The following is a 26,688-nucleotide window of genomic DNA, read 5'->3' on the forward strand; positions in this document are numbered from 1 at the left end:
CCTTTACCCAAGTGCAAGTCAAAAAAAGTTTTCATGTGAAGTATTTTATTTTCACGACTAGTCTAATTGTATATAGCGATTGCTGACACAAAGCAATCAATGATATCAATAGGCGTCTGGGTAATAGAGTATGGGATACAACCGCCATCTTGTGGTCCCTATCGCTCATTATACACCCCCTGTCCAAAAAGAAACCGAACTTTTCGAAAATAGAAGAAACTAGTAGCCCCACCTGTTGTATCTTTTTGTTGTTGAAAGCGGCAGCCTTCATTAGTGTTGTGCCAACCGTTTATGACATTAGTTTCATTAGAAGCCGAGTTATAGCGCCAAGAGCGACAATGTTTTGACGAACGGTCGGAAAATGAGTTTCAAACAGAGAGCTGCGATTGACTTGTGTTAACCTTGGTAGACGTTTTACCGAAACGCATCAAATGCTTCAAAAAGCATACGGTGATGAATGCATATCCCGTACTCAAGTTTACGAGTGGTTTAAGCGATTTCAAAGTGGTCGTGAGACGCTTGAGAACGACGAAAAGCTGGACCATCCAAAAACTGGACTGAACGGAGTCAACATCCAAGCAGTGCGCTATTTGAAAACCTCAAATCGTCCGTGAGATTGAAGATGAATTGGAGATTCCAAATTCAGCTGTGCACAACATTTTGACCGAGAGTTTGGGTCTTCGTAAATTGAATTCGCAATTTGTTCCCCACAAGTTGACCGACGACCAAAAAATGTATCGAATTGAACACTTCAAGGACCTTATTAAAACTGCTCGTAAGGACTCACTTCCTTGAAACGTGATGTCTTGAGTACGAGCCCGAAACAAAACACCAGTGTGCTGACACTGGTGCTTTGTTTCGAGCATCCGAAAAAAGTCGCTTGGAGAAGTCAAAAGTAAAGACAATGCTGATTTGTTTCTACGATTCGAAGAGCATTATTCACAAAGAATTCGTTCCGCTTAGCCAAACGGTCAATGGCGAGTTTTATCTAGAAGTTTTGAAGTGATTGATAGCGAGAATTCGTCGCGTACGGCATGAATATCGTGACGACCGACCGTTCGTGAAAAAAGACACTGCCACTATAACTCGGCTTCTAATGAAATAAATGTCATAAACAGTTGACAAAACACTAATGAAAGGTTGCCGCTTTCGACAACAAAAAAAGATACAACAGGTGGCACCACTAGTTTCTTCTATTTCGAAAAGTTCGGTTTCTTTTTGGACAGAGGGTGTATATGACTGTGTGAAATAGTGCACGTTTTGTGGTCAAATTTTGTGAGTTGAGATTAAAACCTTGAATTGCTGGCCAAAAAAAATCTCTACTTGCTTTTGCCAGAGATCAACTAACTTGGAAACTGGTTGAAGAAAAAAAAAAAGCTTAAAAACTTCTCTAGTTGATGACTAGACTCAAACTTATGCTCTTTCTTTGGGCAGCCTACATACTATGGATGCACATGCAATTTCCATAAGGCTATTCAAATCTTCATTACAATTACAATCAACAATAAATTCATTATTTCATAAAAAAAACATTTCATATGTACTGAGTCAAGTATACTAAGGAAACAGATGACATGTAATTTAGAATACTTTACTTGTAGAGGTTTTTGTGGATATTATTTTTTAAAATTAGTGGAAATGATGTTGCTATAATTATGGCATTGCTGATCAGAAAGCAATGATTGTGCTCAGAGGTGGTATAGCATCCAGGGTAGTCCTGGATGCTATACCAGCACCACAGCAAGCCTCGAGTCCCAATCACATAATATAGGGCAAGAGACTCACTGCAATATGTTGACCTTGCAGACAAGCCCACTAGTTGATTGATCCTGTCTGATGATGCAAAGTTGGGTAGGGTAATAGTTAATCAAACTAATGTAGAGAGTTTGCATAACATACATCAATACAATTTGTATTTTGGTGTAATTTTGGTGAAAGATTAAAAGCTGTGTACCACACAGAGGGAACTGTAGACCAGAAATTGATGAAGCTAGAGATTTAGTGGTTAATGGTAGACAGAGAATTAAAGTTTATAGGACATATTGCTAAGGTAGTCAGCATCACAGGATTACTTGGTTATTTGAAGAACACACTAACAAGCAGAGATAAGAGAGTTTTCATTCCACTTTACAAAGGCCTGATAAGACCACATCTGGATTACTGTGCTCAGATTTTGTCACCTGGATTTCTTGGGGATGCAGAAGTGGTGGAGAGAATCAAGAGGTGAGTAACCAAGAGTGAATGGTCTGTGGAATGTTCCCTATGAGATTGAGGATTTGGGGGTTGCAAAATTTGGTTGATAGGTGAAAATGGGAGAGGGGAAGATATGAAACATTTAAGTTACTTAAAGGATTTTACATGATTAACACAAAGAAAATAATTCAGCACTTGGCGAGAGGGGAGGACAGAACAAGATTCATCCCTGGAAGTTGGTAACAGTGTGGTTACCAAGGGTGAGAGGACTCGATTTTTCACTTGGAGAGTGGTGAATGAATGGAATGCCTGAGTAAGTTGTGAGTGCTTTGCCTGTTAATGGTTTCAAGAAGAGGTAAGATAGATATTGTGTTAATAGTTTGGGTCTCCCACGATGAGTCTTAGGACTCATGAAGGTGCCGTGCAATAACAACAACACTCAGACTATGAAATAAACTATTTTTCAGTTAATTTCATAATCTTCTGGAAGGTCATCTTAATTTGGATGACAGCATATTTACATGTTTTTACTATTGTATATAGTAAAAACATATTTACAATATGTTTTTGATTTCCAAAGACTAATAAATGTTCATTGGCATTTCATAAACTGACCCCCCCCCCAAATGAGTTGTAAGTGCAGTAGAGAGAATTATTATACATGTAAAGTGCAGTTACAATTTTATTTCAAGCATCACAAAATAGCCAGATTTATAGATGGCTCTTTTTATTTATACAAGGACAAAATCACACATGTAATTTTTTTTTATTTTAAAAGCTAGTACACAGTCATCTAAGTAATTTTAAGCAGGGCTGGTGGACCGTAAGTGAAATAACTAAAGATTAATACTTTAGTTATTTCACTTTTAGTTATCTATATTTCTCACTTTTCTAGGCTCATTTTCTTTACTGGTAATCTGGATAATCAAGATTATTGTATATTCAGATTCCGTTTTGATTATTTATAAAGTTACAGAATTGCAGTTTAACTACAGATAACAAAATTAAACATTTAATACATGACATAAAAAGATTCTTTTTTAGATTTTAAAGGTCATATTTCAATAACTATTCATAATACTGACTTGTGTATGTTGTACTACATTGTTTATAATATTCTGAAAAAAAACAGGTACATGCAAATATATACTCACCTCAATGAACTATGTTTGCATATTTTTTAAGTGTAAATTAACTGTAACAACCAAGTGTGCATTTTCTAAAAATGTTTAACCTTCCACTACTTTACAACACTCAGCATGTTTTAGTATTTTGGAGGATATGATTTAACATATCACAGCTTTCAGGTATAGATTTTATGGGTCATTTTGCATAACATTGAAATCTCTCAATAACAAACTTTTGTGATTGCTTCAATCAAATGTTGTCATGTTCTGGGTTGCTTTTGAGTTCATCTGATTCCAAGCAGATGCCTATGGTTTTCAATTGGGCTTTAGGTCAGACAAATCGATAGGTCATGACATCCTTTTCACATGATGATGTTCTTGACATCATTTGACAGCAATGTTACTACATAAATATATATTATCATGGTGATAAAGTTACATGATGGAAGTAACCTTTAGAAGACAAAAGGAGGCATTTTTACAGGCTACACTTGTACTTTTTTTTTTTGCACTGAGAGAGCCTTTGGTAATATGGATTCAACTCATGCCTTCGTAAAAAAAGACTACTAGTGCAATCCCATATTATAATAATCACATGAAATTTAATACAACTCTGCACTATGGTCTTAGTGATTCATAAATAGATTACTAACCAAAATGCTTCAAATCAGCACATATATATATATATGTATTTATATTTTGGTGAGCCTCTGTAGTTCAGTCAGTATAGATGAAGCTCTCTGGTCAGAAAGACCTGGATTCGATTCTCATCAGCAACATGAGGAATCTTTATCTGATCTCTTTCAATGAAAGATGAGTTAGCCAGTCTCACATGGAAGTGGGGGTTTTTTTCACCTGGAAACTTGGGTCTTTCATCCCCCCCCCCCATAACAGGCAAACCGACTCTGTGAATACACGCATCTATAGACACCGGAATAGGATACACCGGAAGGCATAGGGCTAACCAACTTATCCTTGAGTACAGTTGCAAGAATACATACCTTGCCACTGTAAAAAGGTAGAAATGGGAAGGATTAAGAAAGAAAGAAAGGAATATCTTGGTCTTCTAAGGCATAAGACAACACTTCTAACTATACAGTCCACCTAGATTTTGGTCTTCTTTGGGTCGTTTTCCTCCATCCTGGCACTAATCGCCTGTACTGCTAACCTTTCCTCTCCCATTCTATTTAATTGACCATACCATCTCAGATTAGCTCTGCTCACATACTCCTGAATGCTAACAATATCAAGATCCTTCCTCATATCTTCATTTTTAATATGATTCTGCATTGATGAATCTGTTCACTCCCACAATTTTTCTCAGAATTTTCATATCTGTGTTTTCTAATCTCTGATAAGTTTTATTTTTAACCCAACTCTCAGATCCATAAGTTAAAATTGGGTTGAACACTCTCCTATACAGCTACTTTGACTAATTTCCCTATTATTCTATATAAATTTATTCAACTGACTCCCAAACTATACCAGTAGTTCTGTTGTCTTGTCTATTTCAATATCTAATTTACCATTGTCACTAAAAATTGTGCCTAAACAGTTGAAATATTTTACTTGTTTTATACATTCTACATCCAGGATGCAGCTGATATTTATGTTCCTGCTCTTTCATATTTTTTGGCTTTTTTTTTTTTATTACTGATTTTCACTTGTTACATCAGTTATTCAATTTAGGTAAGGAATTCTGAAGATGTAGGATATTTATTTAAGAGTATAAGCATGATCTGCATGAAATAAAAAGCTGAGATCAATATCTCAAATTTTGATATGAGGTTCAATGTCTGCTTTCCTTCATAATGCGATCCATACAGATGATGAATAACAGTGAGACAGTGTGCATGAACCCTTGTCTTATGCCTGATTTTACATAAACCCTTAACTTTCTGTATCTCCTTCAGTTCTTCCTGCTTATAACTCAAATATAGACAATGTATTGTTCTATATAATATCCCATTTACACCCATACAGTTGTAGTGTTTTGAACAGTTTTTCTATTGGCAACTTGGTTTTTTTTTTGAGCAATAAACCTTAAATAAAGATCCTTGTTATATTCCCATGACTTCAAATACTTGTCAAAGTGAAAGGCTGATCCTGATAACCTCTATTTAGCCTGAAACTAGGTTGTTCTTTCTGTCTGAACATGCTGAGTTCAGGACAAATGAGCTTCAGGAAAACTCAGTAGAGAAATGCCTCTGTAATTATCACATTCAGTTTTATTTCCCTTTGGCAGATGACATTATAATCTAATCACTACTCCAGTCATCCAGCATCTGACCATGCCTTCTGAATTGCACAATGCAGCCACTGTAGAACTTTTATACCTTGAGCATTTCTGGTCAAATGTTATTTACTCCAGCAGCTTTTCTACATTTCAGGTTTCTAGTGGCCTTTTCTATCTCAAATATTGATATATACTCCTGACTTCATTATTCTTTGATATTTGAAATCACTGTTTTGTCATTGCATATTTCATTTTTAAATTTTTCAAATTAATTACTCAAAACACTTGGACCACCATTAACATTGTTTTATCTTAATCTTCTTGTGAGCACACAGTATATGATAGCCACTATTAATCTTATTTAATTCTTCCAAGATTTCTTAACAAGTGTGCATGCTTTAAGGTGCATTTTTAATAGATATCTCAAACTGTACCTGAGGAGTCCTGCCTGATATAGATCTATTTTTTCCATAATATTTGCATAATACTGCATCTATTTTACATGTAGACATTCTCTTTCTATCGTAGGTACTTATTTCTCTTCTGGCTGAATGCTTAAGATGCCTCTCCATCTTGCCGCTAAGTATGATGTACTGGATTTGTGTAAGTCTTATGAATTATTTCAGAATAGTGAATGAGGTTGTATTCATTTTCAACATAGTATCTTTGATTTTACAGTGTTAATATCAGAACAATTTGCAAAAGAACAGAATGTCCAGGACAAATCAAATACACACTGAGATAATTTTCACATGAGCAAAAGAAATAGATGTATGATCTATAGTTTCTAAAATCTGTAGTGAACAAGCAAAAAATGTATACGCCTTCAGAAAAAAACAATACATACTTTGAAAAAGTATTATGTAGTTTATGGAAATTACGATATATGTGCAATTTTGCCTCTGAATACTACAAACATGTTATACAGTGATACTGAGTTGCCATTTATTACAATAAATTGCAAGTTAGTATTATGGCAACTTATTGGAATATGAGTTTTCACGTTTAACATTCACTTGAATACATATACTGTATATATGTGAGTCTAGCAATCAATTTTCACAGTGCAGTATTACAAAACTTACATATAAATACATTTTCTTAACTTCTATATTGGTATTTAAACCAAGCCTTCCAAATATGCAATCCATTACATGTGGAAGACATTTATTCACATAGTTTACATTAACTTATGTAAGCATTTATTTTGTAATTATTTTATTTAAATTAACAAATGTAAAACAGCATCATATCATATATGATTCCAATTCTGTTCTTTAGAGAATTTTATTAACGGACAAAACTTTAACCTGAAAGTGCAAATGATAATAATTCAAATGACATTTATTTAAAAACTTTACATGCAGAATTGCACACATATTTAATAAATTGCAAATTTTAGTGAAAATCATAGATGTGGCAGCTTATGGAGCATATCTGCAAGGCTGATATGCTCCATAAATATGAAAACATATGAAAGTTTATTATTTTCAAGATTTTCTCTGATTGATTGCGATCAAGAATGGTAGACATTTCCCAAGAGTAGAGTATAACTCCAACTTAAGTGATTGTTTATTAACTGATTCTCTCTCTTCTCTCTCTCCTCCTTCATATTAAATACCAAGCAAGATAAACATACTTCTAAACTGAATCATTTACCTAAAACAGCTGCAACAGAAAGATGATTAAATTTATATTTAACCCCAAATAGAACAAGAGGCTGAAAAAAAGCCCACTCTTCAATTTTCTTTAAAAAAATTGAAAAGTCACAAAAAGCAAGATTTATTGTATAACTTGGGCAGAAAAAAAAAAGTGTAATGGGAAACTTGGGAGTCTCGCATTTAAATTAGGACTGGCAGATATGTTCTTATGTTGCAGTGAAATGCAATATTATCTAATCTGATAATATCGATATAGACTATATTCAAACCCAAATAGCCATCATATGACCTTTATTTACAATATACAAAATGCTTGACATAATCAGGGAAAAATTATGGGAAACTCAACATAAAAAACAACTATATAATATATACAAACTGAGTTTCCAAATAAATATTCATTATATTACATTATGATTTGAAGTTATAAAATAAATAACATTGTGTAGGGAATCCATGTAGGATATTAAATAACTCTTGTCACATGCTAGTAGTTTTTTTTAATGAAGAGTATTTAGTATTATGTTATAAGAATTGAAACTATCACCGGAATTTACTGGCATTATAAAACTGATATAAAGCCATTGATTTCTGTGGTGGAGGACCTGGACCAACTTGACCCCTCTGAACATAGGCCTTATAGATATCTTTGTCTATTTTATTCACTGAAGGAAGACACACATGGTATGATGTGTTATAAGGAAAGGCACTTTTCCTAATTCTGAAAGCATAATAATTTATATTACTAATTACAGATATGGGTTTCTAATATGAGATAAGTTTAAAAGACTTTTCAGAAGAATACTCTTCATGGTTTTTCAACAATAATTGCTAACAGCACCATAACAGACAAAATATTTATATAATAATGCTAAACTAAATAACTATATTAAAGACATATTTAGTCATCTGATATTTCAATGAATTGAAATCAATCTCTTCAGAGTACAATACACTTGTTCGAAATATGAATAATATTTTGGATAATATTGAATAATATTCTGGTGTCAAGGCTAGCAGGTGAAAAGATGTACTGTCAGAGAGCTCCTGAAAGATTTGTGATTTTTGTTGATTTATTATGTGTTTTCTTAGATTTAATTGTGTATTTTTAGTATATTATTGTAGTTTTATTAGTGTAGTTATTGTACTAAAGTATTTTATAACATAATTTCAGAAAAATTATTAGTTTTTACTACTCTTAAAAATGGCGCCAAAAACTCATCGTAACAAGGCAGTGACTAAAGCTAAAGTTCCTACTGAGGAAAATGTTTGTCCTGAACAAAAACACTGCTGTAGTGATGATAATAATTTATCTGAGGATACGCTGACATTAGAAATAGCTCGGTTAAAAGAAATTATTAGGAAATCGACCAGGGATTGGAAAAGGTGGAAAAACGTTTGTTTAAACTTCGACAGGATAATAAAAAGGGTGAGAACAAGAACAGGGGCAGGAAAATACTGAACTTCTTAATCAAAATATTAATAACAACAAAGTAAGTCAGTTAATCATCATCATCATCAAATTCCTGCTATGTACCCTCAAGGGGTGTACAGGATATGATAGTACTACATGAAAAATTTACATTGTTATTAATTTCCTCCAAATCAGTCTGTTACTTGTCAAGACTCCAACATTATCAGATCTTATATTTCTATCGTCTAAGGCACATTGTACCGTATCAATCCACCTATAACTTGGTCTTCCTCTGGGTTGTTTTGCTGCCAACCTGGCAGAGAACACTTGTTTTGCTAATCTTTCCTCGCCCATTCTGTTTAAGTGACCATAACACCTGAGATTAGCTCTGCTAACACATTCCTGGATGCTGACAATGTCAAGTTCTTTCCTAATATCCTCGTTTTTAATATGATATTGCCATTGATGCCATCTGTTCACGCCTCTAATCTTTCTCAGGACTCTCATATCTGTGGTCTCTAGTCTTTGGTCAAGTGTTTTACTTCTGACCCAGCTCTCAGATCCATAAGTTAAAACTGGTTTAAACACTGTCTTGTATACAGCTAATTTAGTGTTCCGACTAATTTCTCTCTTATTCCATATGGATTTATTCAATTGACTTCCCACCATACCAGCTTTGCTGATTCTGTTGTCTATTTCTATATTTAATTTACCATCTTCAGTAAAAATCGTGCCTAAATAGCTGAAATGTTTTACTTGTTCCACAGGTTCTCCATTCACAACACAGTTGACATTTTCAATGATTCTGCCTATTTTCATTGTCTTTGTCTTTTTATTGCTGAGCTTCATACCATATCTATTACAACAGCTATTCAATTTAGTCAGAGAATCTTGCAGACTTGTAGCGGATTTATTTAGAAGTATAACATCATCCACATAAAGCAAAGAGCTGACATTAACATCTCCAATTTTGATATCATGTTTAATACCAGTTTCCTTCATAATGTGATCCATATAGATAATGAATAACAGAGGGGATAATGTACATCCTTGTCTCACACCAGATTTAACATTAAACCATCTTCCTGTACTTCCTTCAATTCTAACTGCTGACTTACAACTCAAATAAAGACTAAGTATTGCTTGATATAATGCCCCATTGAAACCATATAACTGCAGCGTATTGAATAGCTGCTCTCTTGGCACCTTGTCATATGCCTTTTCCAAATCGACAAAACTTAAATACAGATCTTTGTTACATTCCCATGCTTTCTTGACTATTTGTCGTAAAGTGAAAATCTGATCCTGACAGCCTCTATTTGGCCTGAATCCAGCTTGTTCTTCACCAAGCTTTTCTTCCACAATTCTTCTCAACCGTTTCTCAAGTATACTTGCATAGATCTTGCCAGGAACACTCAGTAGGGAAATACCGCAATAATTCTCACATGCAGTTTTATTTCCCTTTTTATATATGGGTACTATGAGAGCTCTACTCCAATCATCAGGAATTCGTCCCTCTGTCCAGGCCTTCTGAACTATGCAGTGGAACCACTGTAAGACTCTTATACCACCATACTTCAGCATTTCTGGTCGAATATCATCTACTCCTGCTGCCTTTCCACATTTCAAGCCTTTGATGGCTTTTTCTACTTCAAGTATGGATATGTATTCCTGACTGCATGCCTGTTGAGTGTTTTTTTACCACTGTGCTATCACTGCTTGTTTCATTTAGCAATTTTTCGAAGTAATTACCCCATACTTCAAGGATATCTTTTTCTCCCGTTTTCATGTCACCTTTATCATCTCTAACTCCTTTTACAGCACACTTTCCTCCATTCCTAAGCTTCTTCAACAACCTCCAGAATATTTTGCCACCTTCTTGATATTTATTTTCTATATTCTTGCCAAAGTCCTCCCATGACTTTTGTTTAGTTAGTTTTACACAGTGTTTAGCTTTCTTACATTTGTCTCTATATTCTCTAAGAGCACAAGCTGACTTATTTGACAGGAACCTTTGATATGCTTTCTTCTTTTCCTTCACTGCCTCTTTAACTTCCTGTGTCCACCAGGGAGTTCTGATTTTTTTATCCTTACAGACAACCTCACCACATGCCTCTCTGGCAGAATCAATCAATGTTTTCTTCAGAGTTTGCCACTGAATCTCCAAGGTTTGATTCCTGTTCTCAAACTCTTTCATTTTTTCTTCAATAATCTTTGTGTATTTATGTCTACAGTTCACATCTGAGAGCTGCTCAACTTTTATTTGCTTTAAAACTTTCTTACATGTTATTCTTTTCAATATGAAATTCAATTTTATCTTGCTCAAGACTAGATAGTGATCACTTCCAATTTCAAATCCTCTGTACACTCTGGTGTCCTGCACCAGGGAGAAAACATCACTATCAACAATAACATAGTCAATGAAACTTCTTATTCCTAGCCTCTTCTCTCCATGTGAATTTGTGCACATTTTTATGTTGGAACATGGTGTTAGTAATAACCAGTCCATGTCCTGAGCAGAAATCCAACAGATATTTGCCATTATTATTAGCTTTGCACTTTTCTCCAAATTTTCCCAAAATATTTTTGTATGTCTCACAATCATTTCCTACTCTGCTATTTAGATCCCCAACAAGGACCAACTTTTCATTTTTCCTTGTGTCAGTGGCTTTTTCTAAAGCCTCAAAAAATTCCTCCACTTCTACCGTAGTAGAACCTTCTGTGGGACCATAGGCACAAATAAGTCTCATTGTCCAGTTCCCCATTCTCATATTTGCCCACATTACTCTACTTGAGACTGACTGCCATTCAAGAAGATTAGACTCGTATTTTGTGTTGAATACTATGGCTACTCCTTCTTTTCCTTGATTGTCATTGCCTGAATATAACATTTTGTATTTATTGCTCAGAAAGATCTCACCAGTTTTGGTCTTTTTTGTTTCAGTCACCCCGATTATGTCGATCTGGTACTTATCTAATTCCTCAGCTAGCTCCATTTCTTTGCCATTCAGGCTTCTTACGTTGATAGTACCGATCTTTAACTCTGGTGATGTTGAGCTGGGGTTTTTTAAGTCAGTTAATATCTAAGAAAAAAGAGGTAATATGGTATTTTGACTCAATTTTAAAATTTGCTCTTGCCGAGGGAGTCACCACTTCTAGTTTCCCGGGAGCGAAAATTAAAAATATGACAAACGTAATTGAAAACCAAAAAAGAAATGTAAAAGAAATGGTAGTGCTGGTAAGTACTAATAATTTAAGTGGTGACAAACATAGTATGAGAGAAGACATGAAAGGTCTGCTGGAAGAAGCAAGAAAGAAACGTGAAAGAGTAAAAATTGTAGGATTACTACCTAGATATGATAGTACCGAGTTAAGAAGGAGTGCAATGACAGCAAACGATTTCATGCGCATTCTATGTAGAAGATATGTATGTGAGTTTTTAGATTTGTGGGGTGTGTTTGATAGCAGAAAAGATTTGTATAAGAATGATGGCCTGCACTTGAATTCATTTGGCATCAGAAGTCTGGAGAAATTACTTCTTGGTATGAGACTTAATGCAGAGAGTCAGGAAAACTACATCATCGAGGGAGGAATGGGAAAAATGTGTGTGAAAGTTCAGCATACAAACGGTATTCAAATGTAATAAAGATATAAATGCCTTTGAACATGGTTATGTATGTGGTGAAGGAGTGGAAAAATATGCTTTGGGTTCGGACCTTTTAAGTATGTCTGAAATATGGGGAGAAAAGGGAAAATTCTAGAACAAGACCAAATACACTGCATATCTAATTATAATAGGCTAGGTCGTAATTTATTATGTCTATACACAAATGCCAGGAGCATTAGAAACAAAGGGGTTGAGTTTGTTGCTTTATTGAATATGATGTGGCCTAAGATTGTCGGCATTAGTGAAACCTGACTATCAGATATGGTAAGTGGGATTGAGTGTAACGGATATACTATTTTTAGGAATGAGAGAAGAGATAGGAGAGGAGGAGGAGGAGTGCTACTAATAATATCAGATAACTTAAGTCCAGTTAGGGTAGAAATACAAGAAAACAATGATGGTAATAATGTCCAATGTAGCGATGAGTTTGAGTGTATTTGGTGTGAAGTGGAGGTTAACAGAATGAAATATATGGTGGGGTGTTGCTATAGACCTGACCGCTCAGTTGTAGGGGACGAAGAAATGCATCACCAATTTAGTCTTATGAGTACCAAGCGAATGATCATTATGGGTGACTTTAATTTTCCAAACATTGATTGGGTAGAAGAAAAATCTCATGATCAGAAAGAACAGGAATTTATTGAATTGTTGCGAGATAACTTTCTTAAGTAGCATGTGAAAGAAGGAACTCGAGGTCAAAGATTGTTGGATTTGCTCATAGCATCAGAAGGGATCTCTGTCAAGAATATGGCTGTTTTACCACCAAAATGGAATCTCATCCATTTTCTGAAGAATAGCTCCACCAATACAGTACATAGCCTTATATCTTTGTATCCCAAAGTGTAACACCTTGCATTTATTAATATTATAACTGCAACCTAACTAAAATTCTACCTAATTTTGCATCATTGCAAACATTTGAAGATCTCCAGTCAATCCATATGAAATATCATTAACAAATAAGTAACAGCAGGGGCATAAGAACAAAATCTTGAGGCACACCACTGGTCACCTTCCTTTTCTGAGACACTGCCCCATCATACACAACTTGCTGATATCTTTCAAGAAGCCAATCTTCAATTTAATTCCATCTTCTGCAGCTTATATACCAATCTGTCATACGGTAATTATCAAATGCCTTTTCAAAGTCCAAAAAAATCACTATATATGAAATGAAAGCAGACTGAAACAAGACCTGCCCTTTACAAACCCATGTTGATCACCATAGAAAATCCTATGCCCAATCTAATCCTGTATTCTATTTCTTATGTTCTACCACATGTTAGTTAATATAGTTAAAGTATCTACATGTGCCTTAAAATTTGTACATGTTTCTGATGGGTGTGTTATATTTCAAAGATGATCATTTGAAATCTAGCAAAATATCAACTGATTTAATAATTTTTTACTTTGTCTTACTGAAGTATTTTCAGTAATTAAATTTAAAAGTCACAATGAATAAGATAAAACATTTAAGTCTTTTTATCCATTTCAGGAAAATATGATTTATAAAACTAAGGTCAAACATTCGCAACATATGAGTACATATAGTGCACTTTTGATTATCTGGCATGGATTATTTTGTTTGCAGATAACCTGTGCATGATTCTTTATTTAATTTGCTGAGTATTTGAGTCATAAAACATATGCATGAATGTACAAGCACACAGGGAATGGGAAGTGTGAGAAAGGCATGTTTCTCAATTAGCGTTTAGTTTTAACTTTTAGTATGATGATATTTTAACTTTTAGTATGATGATAGTATGATATTTTAACTTTTAATATGATGATTTAGTATGATTAACTTTTAGTATGATGATAATTTAGTGACAATTTCTTATTATACACAAATTTTTTAGCATGCATACCTACAGGAAATCTCAAAAGCAAGCAAATATTACAGATTATATGATTAGATAATATGTACAAATATACAGTAAGAGCTACTATAGTTAGAATAATTTGTTATATTTGTAAAACAAATAAAATACAAGGTTTAGATTATCCATGTTTTTCAATTATCTGTTCATCTCCTGCCTCTTCCATTAATCTCCAGATAACTGAAAGTATGAAAAACCAACCTTCACATGATTTTTATGTTTTCAAAATGCATATATGATGCATGAATTATGCAATAAATCAGCACGTTTTAAACAGAATTTCTGTTTAAGATGTAGCAGGTTTCCTATTTGGTCTTGAAGTCTCTGTTTATACATTAAGACTAAACAGGAAATTTGTTTCTTTAATCCACCCCCCCCCACACACACGCATGCACCAGGTAAAAATGTAAATATGTTGCATATGCTACATATATGCAAAGTGAACATTTGTAAGCAGTCCTCTGAGGTAAATGACCTTGTACATATATAAAAAAGGCTGCCACAAGTGATGTTAAGCATAAATAGTTCACAAATTTAAACATTAAGAAATTGTCTATTGTGCACATCATAAGAAAGGGATAACAATTAGTCTAAAAATGGGTGTTTAAGTGCACATTTTGATATTCAAATTTCTGTACTTATATTCACTCCTGTTGAAATTTTCTGGAAGAATTACTATGTGAAACAGGAATGAAATAATATATACAGCTGATGTTTTGTCAGCTCAAGTCAGCATTATATGAAATGTGATAATTTAATTCCCAGAATGCACCTGTAAAAAAACTATGTTTGGAACTATACATTAGTGGCTACTGTTGCCTTTGAAATAGTTTCCTTGTGCATTTATACATTGGTTTAGATGGTGTTCTCATTTTTGGAAACAGGCCTGGAACTCTTTATCTGGAATACTTGAGTTCCTTTATCACATTATCCTGGATATCAGCGATGTCAGAAAATCTTCGTCCTTTTAGCAAAGTCTTCAATTTTGGAAACAGCCAGAAATCACAAGGAGCTAAGTTGGGCGAATAAGCAGGATAACCTAATTCAGTAATCGATTGTTGTGATGGATGATCCACTTGTTAGGCCACAATGCAGGTCTTTTTCTCCAAACAGAATCTCGTAATCTTTTCCGTACCTCTAAATAGCATTGTTGGTTGAGCGTTTGTCCCTGTTCAATGAATTCATAGTGGACTATCCCCTTGTGATCAAAGAAACACACCAGCATGGTCTTGAACTATGAATGTGATATGTGTGCTTTTTTCGGATGTGGCAAACTCAGGGGTTTTCCACTGCATGCTCTGGCATTTTGTTTCGGGATCGTACTGGAAGCACCAGTTTTTGTTTTGTCACCTGTAATTACTCTTGGAAACGTGCTTATTTACAGAAAGATCAGTCACAACTTGAAGCCGCTGCTGCTTCTGTTTGTCTGTCAAGATCCAAGGCACAAATTTCTCAGAAATCGTTTGCATACCCAATTCTTCAGTTAAAATTACTCTGACTGTTTCTTGATTTATTTGCAATTCATCAGCCATTAAATCACACACTTAATTATCTGTCAGACCGCACCAAATCTCAATCTCACACTCTTTCCACATTTGCATCCATCATTTTTGTTTTTGGCTGCCCATTTTTGGGGTTGTCATTCACACCTTCTTGCCCCACCTTTGAATCTCTTATGCCATTCAAAGCAATTGACTTTTTCATAACATCCACATCATATGCCACTTTCAACAGCTCCAATGTTTCAGTGGCAGTTTTGCCAATTTTCACACAAAATTTGATGTTAAAATGCTGCTCCAAATTTCGATCACACATTTTTACACCAAAGTTTACACATAGATCTCTCTATTGTTTTTGCAATAGCCAAACCTCTATTGGCTTGAGGTTTATGCACACATTAGTTAAAACATGTACAAAGACAATTACTCACATGACTCCAACCAAATCACCACACGGGTGACACCATGCAGCTGTTCCGGGAATTAAATTGTCACACCTCATATAGTGCTAACAAAAATGTAGTCAAGAAGTTTGACAACTTCTGCTAAAGAAAGAGCTAATGCAACTTAACAGGTTATGTACCATTAGACAATCAAAAAAAAACAAAATGTTAAGCAAAAGTTTCATTTTTGCTGTTGCCTCTAAAAATACCCTTCTACTCATGGTAAACAAAAAAAAAAAAAAAAACTACTATCAGAGGAAGAAGAAGAAGCAATGTATCTAGAGAAGAAAAAACAGCCTTAGAAATCCTAAGTCAAACTAATACATAGTAATAGTCAAGGCAGACAAAGGAAATATCCCTGTGATCCTGAACAAAGTGGACTACAATAATAAAATAATTATATCAGCTATGTCAGCACACAGGCCAATAATTAGCAATCCTACAGTCAATAAAAAAATCAAACCTCTAGTTTGTGAGGTAATACTACAAGTTGGCCTACTGAAAAATATCTAAAGATTTTCCCCCCCCTGCACATGCCAAGCCTATTTGAACTATTTAAAGCTACTCCAGTTCATAGACCTAAGCCATATTTGTGTTCAAGCATGTATAAGCTCACTAAAAACACGTTTTATAGGTAGGGAAATTTAACTCCGTCTCCCATTGCTTACTATACATGGACAATTAAGCTGAATTTGGGTCTCCCAAACCCAAAGTATGGCTGAGATATATAGACAGTCTTTGCCATTTATCCTCATGGCCCACAGGCTTTTTTCAAACTTACTACCATTCCTTAACAACACTCACTCTTGAATTAATAAAAGAAGGAGCTTGACTCTTCTTGGATACTTTTATTACAAGGTAATCAGACAGTTCTCTCTCTCTCTCATGTTCAGTTGACCATAAGGCCACAATATGGACAGCTATCTACATATTTTGCATCACTATCCTGCTCCTAAACTTGGAATCCCAGGCAGAGTGAATTTTATCCTTAGGACCAGCACTGCATCTAGAATAATAAGATTTGCTAACAACATTTGAATAAAACAGATACAAAAGTGTTTCAAACTCATTAAAAAGAACAAGCCCCACCCAACAAAACAGATTTTATATATATATATATATATATACACCATATTCCTAACTTGCATCCAAAGCAAATAGATTGGACCATCTTCTAAAATGACACTTCACAAACAACTAAACAAAGCTTCTATTCTTCTGAGGCAGAACAAACACTGCCCAGATCTTCTCCTCCAACTAGGTGTCTTCCTTCTATCAACATTACTCAGTATCTGACAGACAAAATAGATTACTTTAGTCTGAGAGGAAAATAAAAAGGACAAAAATACACATGGTACTGACAACCAAAGAGTGAATTATTATTATTATTACATGACACCTCCAAGGAGTCCAATGATTCATCAAGGGAGGGAACCAACTTCTACAACTTTCTGTCTCTACCATGATTATCAACCATACTGAACTACTCCTATCATCATCATCTGCACCAATGCCATCTACTGCCCACTACCACCACTACTAGTATTTTTTTTTGTGTGTTAATTGCATGTGTTCTCAAGGCTGATTTGTCTGTATGCAGGATGAAAAACCCGAATTTCCATGAAAAAGACCCTGCTACTTCCATATGAGATTGGCTCACTTACCTTCAACTGAAAACATCCATATAAAGATTCCTCTCATCACAACATTTGCCCTGGATCTCACCTGGAAATCAGAAACTGTAAGCAACTTGTAAGCAGCTCAAGTTGTACAGAACTCTAGTACAGAATTGTACAGAATTTCAAGAGAAGTGAGAAACTGATATTGTGAATCTAAATAATAAAGATAAGTAAAAACCACAGTGATATCTTTAATTAATAAACGGACAGATATTTCATACTAAAATTAATAGTACATCTTCAGTGTCTGTAACAGTAATAGGAATGGTTACAATAGGAACAAGCAAAACGTGGATCAGCTATTAAAATACAATTGTTACCATGTGCTAGGAAATAGTAGAAATAACAAATTTAATCTATTAAGATAAATGGTTTTTTACATAAGATAAAGTCTCCCAGATCTTTGAGAAAGACATACAGTGATTTCTATTTAAATTTGGTCAGTGTAAGATAGTTTCACAACTTTCTATGGAGGAGAACTGCTTTATCCCACTGGACACTATGAGTCAATACTGTGCTGCGCCAGACCAGACTTCAGAGGTTTGTTATAATCAATATAATATTGATGTTTTTTATTCTTTTTTTCGAAGAACAGCCAGTTTGTCCAAAATAAGAGACATCGCATTCGCAAGGTATTTGGTAAGCGCCAGCCAAAGATAGAGAAGACAGTTTATCCTTTGTAGAAGGTAATAAAGAAGAAATTTTGTTGATAGGAATATATGTTGGAATCAATTGATACTTTTTCAGAATTCTACCTATAGGTTCTGAGATTCCTGGAATGTACGGAATAGGAACTCTGCGGACTGTTGAAGAAACTGTAGGTGTATCAAGTATCTGTTGGATTTGATTGGAGTTGTAATCATTTGATTCCATTAACTTTTTAATGATGGAAAGTCGTTGTAAGATTATTGGGGAAGAGCAAACTTTATGTGCTCTATGAATTAGAGATTTAAAAATGACAAATTTTTGAGACATGTGGTGTGCAGACATTTTGCGAATGTATCTGCCAGTAAATGTGGGTTTTCGAAAGACGCTTGTAGATAAGGTACCAGAAGACGTTCTAGTAAGGAAGATGTCCAAAAAATTTCAAAATCTTATGCAAAAATACAACTCTTTATATAACAAGCAAAAGAAAAACCTTACCTCTGACAGTACGTCTACAAATAAATGGATTGTAAACATTTCCGATTGCCCATTATCCACCGCTGAAACCAGTGCTTTAGCAAAGGGCCTTGATTTTGCTGTTATTCCTTCACACATTCCTTATCTTGATTTCTTACATAATATAGAATGCAATCTATCAGGACTTCCTACTGAAGATGCCAACAAACTACATTTTGAAGTTGTGACTTCGTTATTCAAAAGCAAATTACCTCCATGCAATTTATCAAATGCTGAAATTAAAGGTCTAACTTCTTTAAGAAAAGATAATAATATCCATTTCTAAGGCCGATAAAGGAAAAGCTATTGTAATCATGAATAAGACTGACTATGAGCCTATTAGAAGACACCACGACCTAATAAGAGATCGTACATAATCCTACTAATTCACAAATTAAACAACTAAATAAATTACTTGATGAGGTTATAAGTTGGGATCCTAACTACATAGATAAAATATGCACCTACTTTGGAAGAACTCTATGTCTTTATGGACTCCCAAAAATCCATAAAGAAGGCTGTCCTGTATGAACTATCGTAAATTGCATTGATTCTCCAACTTATCGGATTACAAAAGTATTATCACGTTCCTTAAGTGCTCTCACTAGTTATTCCAGATCCTATATAAAAAACTCAACAGATTTTCTTGAAAAAATCAAGGATATTAAAATTACAGATTCTGAAATATTAGTCAGTTTTGACATAATTTCTCTATTCAACAATATCCCATTAACCGACACAATCAATTCTTTATATGAAGATTACCCTCCAGATATTGCAAGGATATCCAAATATGTCATCCACTCAGGTAATTTCAGTTGGAAAAACAAAATCTACAAACAAATTGAAGGTACTGCCATGGGTAGTCCTCTGTCTCCACCTTTGGCAAACTACTATTTGAAACAATTCGAAGATACTATGTTCTCATCCATTCATCCTCAACCATCTCTTTGGTACCGTTACGTCGATGATGTTTTTGCTGTTTGGCCACACACTGAAGATGAATTTTCCACTTTTCTTCAATGGATAAATAATCTTCATCCACGCATCCAATTCACTATGGAAAAAGAAAACTCTGGTACTTTACCATTTTTGGACATTTCCTTACTAGAACGTCTTCTGGTACCTTATCTACAAGTGTCTTTCGAAAACCCACATTTACTGGCATATACATTCAAAAAAGTCGGCGCACCATTATGTCTCAAAAAAATTAAATCTCTACTTCATAGAGCACATAAAGTTTGCTCTTCCCCAATAATCTTACAATCTTCCGATCAAATCCAACAGATACTTGACTCTTATGTTCCAACACCTACAGTTTCTTCAACAGTCCACAGAGTTCCTATTCTGTACATTCCAGGAATCTCAGAACCTATAGGTAGAATTCTGAAAAAGTATCAATTGATTCCAACATATATTCCTATCAACAAAATTTCTTCTTTATTACTTTCTACAAAGGATAAACTGTCTTCTCTATCTTTGGCTGGTGTTTACCAAATACCTTGTGAATGCGATGTCTCTTATTTTGGACAAACTGGCCGTTCTTTGAAAAAAAAAGAATAAAAAACATCAATATTATATTGATTATAACAAACCTCTGAAGTCTGGTCTGGTGCAGCACAGTATTGACTCTACTCATAGTGTCCAGTGGGATAAAGCAGTTCTCCTCCAGAGATGCAGATTCAAATATGAACACTTATTCAAAGAAAGTTGTGAAACTATCTTACACCAACCAAATTTATATAGAAATGACCGTATGTCTCTCTCAAAGATCTGGGAGACTTTTATCTTATGTAAAAAATCATTTATCTTAATAGATTAAATTTGTTATTTCTATTATTTCCTAGCACGCGGTAACAATTGTATTTTAATATGTGATCCACCGAACGTTTTGCTTGTTCCTATTGTAACCATTCCTATTACTGTTACAGACACTGAAGATGTACTATTAATTTTAGTACGACATATCTGTCTTTTACTAATTAAATATATCACTGTGGTTTTTACTTGTTGCTTTATTATTTAATTACTATGCCACAGGTTCCACTAAAAATCATTGTGAATCTAAAGAAATTTTGACACATCACCTAATCTTCCCATGAATGACATCACAGAAATTCACCATGAGGAGTGAGTGTTCTTTCATTTGCTAGATAATGCTAGTTTGAGATGGCAAAATGTCAGTATATAAATTTAGCATATTTAATTTAATGATTAAATTATTTATTTTCATTCCTGTTCCACTTATTATTATCTCCAAGATAACAAGTTAACAAGAATGGGTGTTATTTAGTAATTACTAAATAATGCTACTCATGCTCTTTATTACATAAAATAAACATTCTTCTTCTTTATACAGAAAAATGCAAACCAGCATACAAACTGAGCAGCAGGCATCCTGAAAAAGTACTCTTTGGGGGATGCTGCTGAGTAAATATCACTTTTTCAAACCCTTCCAAGCTCATTACTGTTTCTCTAATAATATCTGTATACAGTCATCCGTCGACTTACGTCCGTTTGAGTTACATCCTTTCAAAGATACGTCCGCGATCCCATAAGGGAATAAATAACATTTTCAGCTATACTTTCGAACAAGACGCAAGCGAGCTTAAGGTAAACCATGCACAGTGGCAACAGCGCTTTCAGCGGCAACCTCTCTCGGCAGTCGGCATGTGTCTTCAACAGTTCCTCTGTTGATTTTGTGTTTGAAAAATGGGTTATTGTGTATTAATTGTTAACTATTTTGCAATGTTTTGTGCAAACATGGCCCCTACACGCAAAATCAAAAAACCTAGTGAAGAATCACAGAAAAAAAGGAAAGCAATTGATCTTGAAACGAAGTTGCAAGTTATAAAGCAACATGAAGCTGATAAGCCCGTCAATGTGATCGCACATGACTTCAGATAGTCTTATTCTACAGTGACGACCATTTTGAAAAATAAGGATAAAATCGTAGAGGCTGTGAAAGGATCTGCTTCCCTTAAATCGACGACAAGATCCTATCGGTGATATGTAAAAACTACTTGCATCATGGATAGAGGACCCGAACCAAAAGCGAATACCCCTTATCATTATGATCATAACTGCTAAGGCACTAAGTCTCTTCAACATGTTGAAGAAGAAGAAAGCAGGACCCGATTACGACTACAAATTCAACGCTTTTTCCAGTTGGTTCATGATATTCAAGCAGCGTTTTGTGCTGCATAATGTGAAAATGTATGGGAATCTGCAAGTGCTGAGAAGGCTGCCAAGGAGTTTGTGGAAAAATTGGATAAAATTATTATGGAGGAAAATTATTTGCCACAGCAATTATTAAATATGGATGAGATGTCCTTCTTTCGGAAAAAAATGCCCAAGCGGGCATTCATCCACAAAAAAACTAAAATCTATACCTAGTTGCAAAGCTCTTAATGCCTGTATTACGATTCTGTTACAGGTAATGTGTCTGGATATAAACTGAAACCATGTGTGATATAGCACATTGAAAATCTACGAATCTTCAAAAACATTAGGAAGCATACTTCCAATTCATTATCGGAGCAATGAGAAGTCGTGGATGACTCAAAAATTGTTTGAGAATGCTTTAATCAACTGTTATGCGAGTGAAATAAAAAGCTATTGTGTGAAAGAAAATGTAGAATTGAAAATTTTATTAGTTCTAGATACTGCTTCAGGTCATCCGTCTTATACTTCTTAGAGTGGTGATCTTCACCAAGTTCAAGGTCATGTTTCTCCCTCCAAACACTACTTCATTGATCCAACCGATGGATCAGGAAGTTCTTGCAGAGTTTTAGGCTTATTATCTATGGAGAGTTTTTTCACAAATCATTTCTGTTACTGAAGGAAATGACCAGACTCTCATGCAATTCTGGAAAACATTCAATATTTATCATGCTATTAAAAATATTGCTGGCTTGGGACGAAGTGACTTCTCAATGTATGAATGGCATATGGAAAAGACATTATAAAGGTTTGTGCATGATTTTGGAAGTTTGTAATAGTGGGCCCAGCAAACAATCTGAATCTCGAAGTGAATGATGACGACATAATTAACTCATAGAAAGTTCCCCTGAGGAGTTGACCAACGAAGAATTGGTCGAACTGGAGGAACAACTGTTGCAGAAGAGGAAAAACGAGAAAAGGAAGAGGTAGTTAAATAATTTACAGTGAAGGGTCTTGCAGAGATGTTCTTTGCAGTTCTTTATCCGTGCTGCACCAAGTAATGGATTGGTACAAAATAAGAGGATGATTAGACACAATCCAGTTATGTAACTTTGATCCTTAGTGGTGTTCTCAAAATGGCTGAAGACATGGACCTGAATGTTGGGGTACATGTCTTCAGCCATTAATTTTAATAATAGAAAAGAAAGTATATGATGCATTTGCTTGCTATGAAAAAATTTATGATGAAAAGAAGAATCAGGATTAAACAAAGTACATTGGACATTTTCATCCAAAAAAAAAAAGTTACACCAGAGGAGTCACAGCCTGATTGTTCACACAGGGAAGGTAATGAAGATGTGATTGTAGAGGGAGATTTGAGTGATTATTCTCCTGTTTTATAGTGGCAGTAACACAGAGTACAGTTCTATAGTAAGGTTTAAAAATTAAAATGACAGTATAATTATTACGGTTAAGTCCCTAACCCCTATAACTCTGTTGATTTAATGTATCGACTTACGTCCTGCCGAATGGAATGGAACCTGGACGTAAGTCGAGGGATGACTGTATTTTAATCTACCAGAATAATAATGCTGGTTTTATCTATAGGAAAACCAGCATTACTGCCTTAGTCTGAGATTAACTAATGCAGTTTTGTGGACAGGTTTAGGTTCAGGTTTTAACAGTATTGAACAACACCAAAGTAATAAATAAGACACTTGGCAACTGAGTGATATTTTGTTGGATTTTAAACCAGTATGTTCAGAATACAAGTTACTTGTCTTTCTGAGGTTTATCACTTGTGAAGAGGTGTACAAAACAGCTAGTCTGCTTTGAAGACCTCTTCACTACCAGTCTTGAGTCGGCATAATGATAGTAATCGATGTAATCTCATGTTCTATGAAGCGGATGTTAACAGATTTGGCAGTCTGTTTGTAGAAGGCCAAATCAAAATCACAGGACATTTTATACTCTCCAGGAAAATACAAAGGTAAATTTCTGTCCTTTTGGTAAGTAGATGAGGGCTGCTAGTTTGAACATAGTATATGAAGGTTATATTTGTTACTTTAGCTATTTTTTGAGATGTACCCAGATAGATAAAGGAATGATAGTGCTTTGGACATGTGTATTGCATGGTGGGAGAAGATAAAGAAGGCATGTAGAATGCACAATTTTATCTATTTTATAGGAGTTGTAGCCATTGGCTAAAAATGTCATGCAAAGTGGCAAGGGCTGCATTGTTAGAACAAATAGCCCTGGCTCTATGAGTCAATGTTTGGATGATTCCATATTTATGAGACCCCAAATATCACCGATTTAATATCTTTCTATGCTTCCCCCCCCAACCCCCCACTTCCTCCAACTTATCAAGCAATTTCAAAGTCACTTGTTCCACTCACAGGCAACTCTCCCACATTTAAAAAATATCTGTTAATTTCAAATCTATAGTAAAAAATGAAATCCTTAAAAATTTAGAGATCATGATTGGTTTTAATAACACTTCGATGTATACTAAAATAACTAACAGACCGAATCTCATAGTCTCATTTCCCCAGACATATCTGAATTATCTCAATTTACAGTATATTAGGCAGGTTAATTTACATGGAAAGGGAAAATACAAATAATTTGATAGTACTGCAATGCGTTCCCCCTTCCCCTACCTTCTCTTCTTTGCTAATTACTGTATGGAACATTTAGAGATCAATGCCCTCAATACAGCAACTGAGTTTATCAGTTTGACTATTCTACAAAGATGATACATCTGCCTTTTGGCCTTATGGATAAGATACTTTTTAACCCATCTAAGCAGCTAACATCATAAAATACACTTCTCATCAGAAAAAAGTATCAAATAACTGTCTGATCTATGCACACATCTTTCAAATAGCTTGCTACCTTTTCTATTTATAGAAAGTCAATACACATACACACACTGGGAAGTACATAAATAAACACACACTATCTAGCTAAACAATATGGAATCCTCAAAACACTGACAGAGTAAGCTGCTTGTTCTAATGATATAGCTCTTCTCAGAGAACTCAACTACCTTTGAAACACTTTTTTTAACCAGTTAGAACACCTATAAAGTTGATAAAATACTATATGCTCCATTATCTCTCCCTCCCTCCCAAACACAAAAGACCAGAGTACTACTATTCAGATATGATAAGTGATGAGTTGTGTCCTCTCAAAGAGGAGGATTTGGAGGGAAATGGCACTAATGGTTTTGAGAACATATGGTGGGGGTGGGATAGGATATTTAGTAGGGTGTTGCTATAAGACAGGAAGCATAGAGGATGAAGAGCTGATATTTAGGCAGTTGAGCTTGGTGAGTGCAAAAAAAAAAAGGAAAAAAAAAGATCATTATGGAAGATTTTTACTACAGCAATATAAATTGAAAAGAGGAAACTGCATGTAGTTTTAAGGGAATTCTTGAGGGATAAATGTTTTAGGCAACATGCAGTAGAAGAAACATGAGGTTCAAAAGTTTTGGATTTGGTCATAGCATCTCAAGATGCTATATTAGGTTGGAGAGAGCAACCATGTGGTTTTAACTTGGAAGATGAAGAGACATGCAGGAGCATCAAAGAGAAAGAAACATACAGGTAACCCTCATATAACGCGGATGTTAGGTTCCATAGAAATGGCGCGTTATATAAATCACAATATGCGAGACTCGGATCATCACACAGAAAAAGTAGTTATGTTCCGAAATCTTTTTTTTTTTTAATTATATAAACAACGACATTCCCAACAAAAATATTTTTTTATTTAAATCTGATAATTTATGTAAGTTAAGAAAACATATAAACTATGAAATATGTTTTAGACAAAAAACGAGTGACCGGACCTCGTCATCACTTGAAATCTCTTGGACATAATTTCTATAATTCTCATTGCATACTTCGGCTGGTTCAGTTATCAAGAAGTCAGTAATAAGATCTTGCTTACCACTATGCTGCAATTTTTTATTACATTCATAATATGGAGCTAAACAAATATCCAACTGCCTTGTGAATTTTCCGGAGCGCTGCACTGAGGGGACATTATCCAAAAAATAATTTCCTAACTTTCTTACCAAGTCCAATCCTTCTGCTAATTTCTTTAAACTGAATTCTTTAATAGATTCATCACAATCAGAATCTTCAGCAGAACTTTCCTTGCCATTTGGTCTGACATCATCTATTAACTGTACCAATTCCTCCTCATTTAAATCTATTTCCCCATCAATTAATTCCCTAATTTCATTTTCAACCATATTGCAAACGCCCTCTAAGTGGCCATTACTATAAAAATAAATTTTTTACATAATAAAAAAGCATTACATATTGGAACTCACCAGAAAATAAAGTGCTCAGCTTGAGATTAACACACTTATGATTTTTAATACGCTTTCCTGGCAGAAAATAAAGACAATTTTCAACAATAAACACTTTATACGGTAAACAATTGATGTTAATGCATGCTAAAGGGTATTTCCCCTAATTTACACATATAGTTATAAGTAGCAAACTTATAACTACATGTAACTATATGTGTAATACGGGCAGACGCAAATTT

At 34.6% G+C, this 26,688-nt stretch overlaps 1 protein-coding gene across 1 annotated transcript in view; it reads right to left on the reverse strand.

Moving 5' to 3' along the window:
• Positions 1–2,907: 2,907 nt before the first annotated feature.
• The window catches only part of FIG4 (polyphosphoinositide phosphatase FIG4), a 362,814-nt gene continuing 339,033 nt past the window's right edge, over positions 2,908–26,688 (reverse strand). Inside the window, exon 22 of the mRNA XM_090408874.1 lies at positions 2,908–7,938. Within this exon, the coding sequence (XP_090265000.1) occupies positions 7,761–7,938 (178 nt within the window). The 3' untranslated portion in view covers positions 2,908–7,760. The remainder of the gene's footprint in view (positions 7,939–26,688) is intronic.

The sequence above is a fragment of the Typopeltis vanoorti genome, chromosome 19 (assembly GCF_054136105.1).
Source record: "Typopeltis vanoorti isolate ZY-2024b chromosome 19, IOZ_Tvanoo_1.0, whole genome shotgun sequence".
NCBI lineage: Eukaryota > Metazoa > Arthropoda > Arachnida > Uropygi > Thelyphonidae > Typopeltis > Typopeltis vanoorti.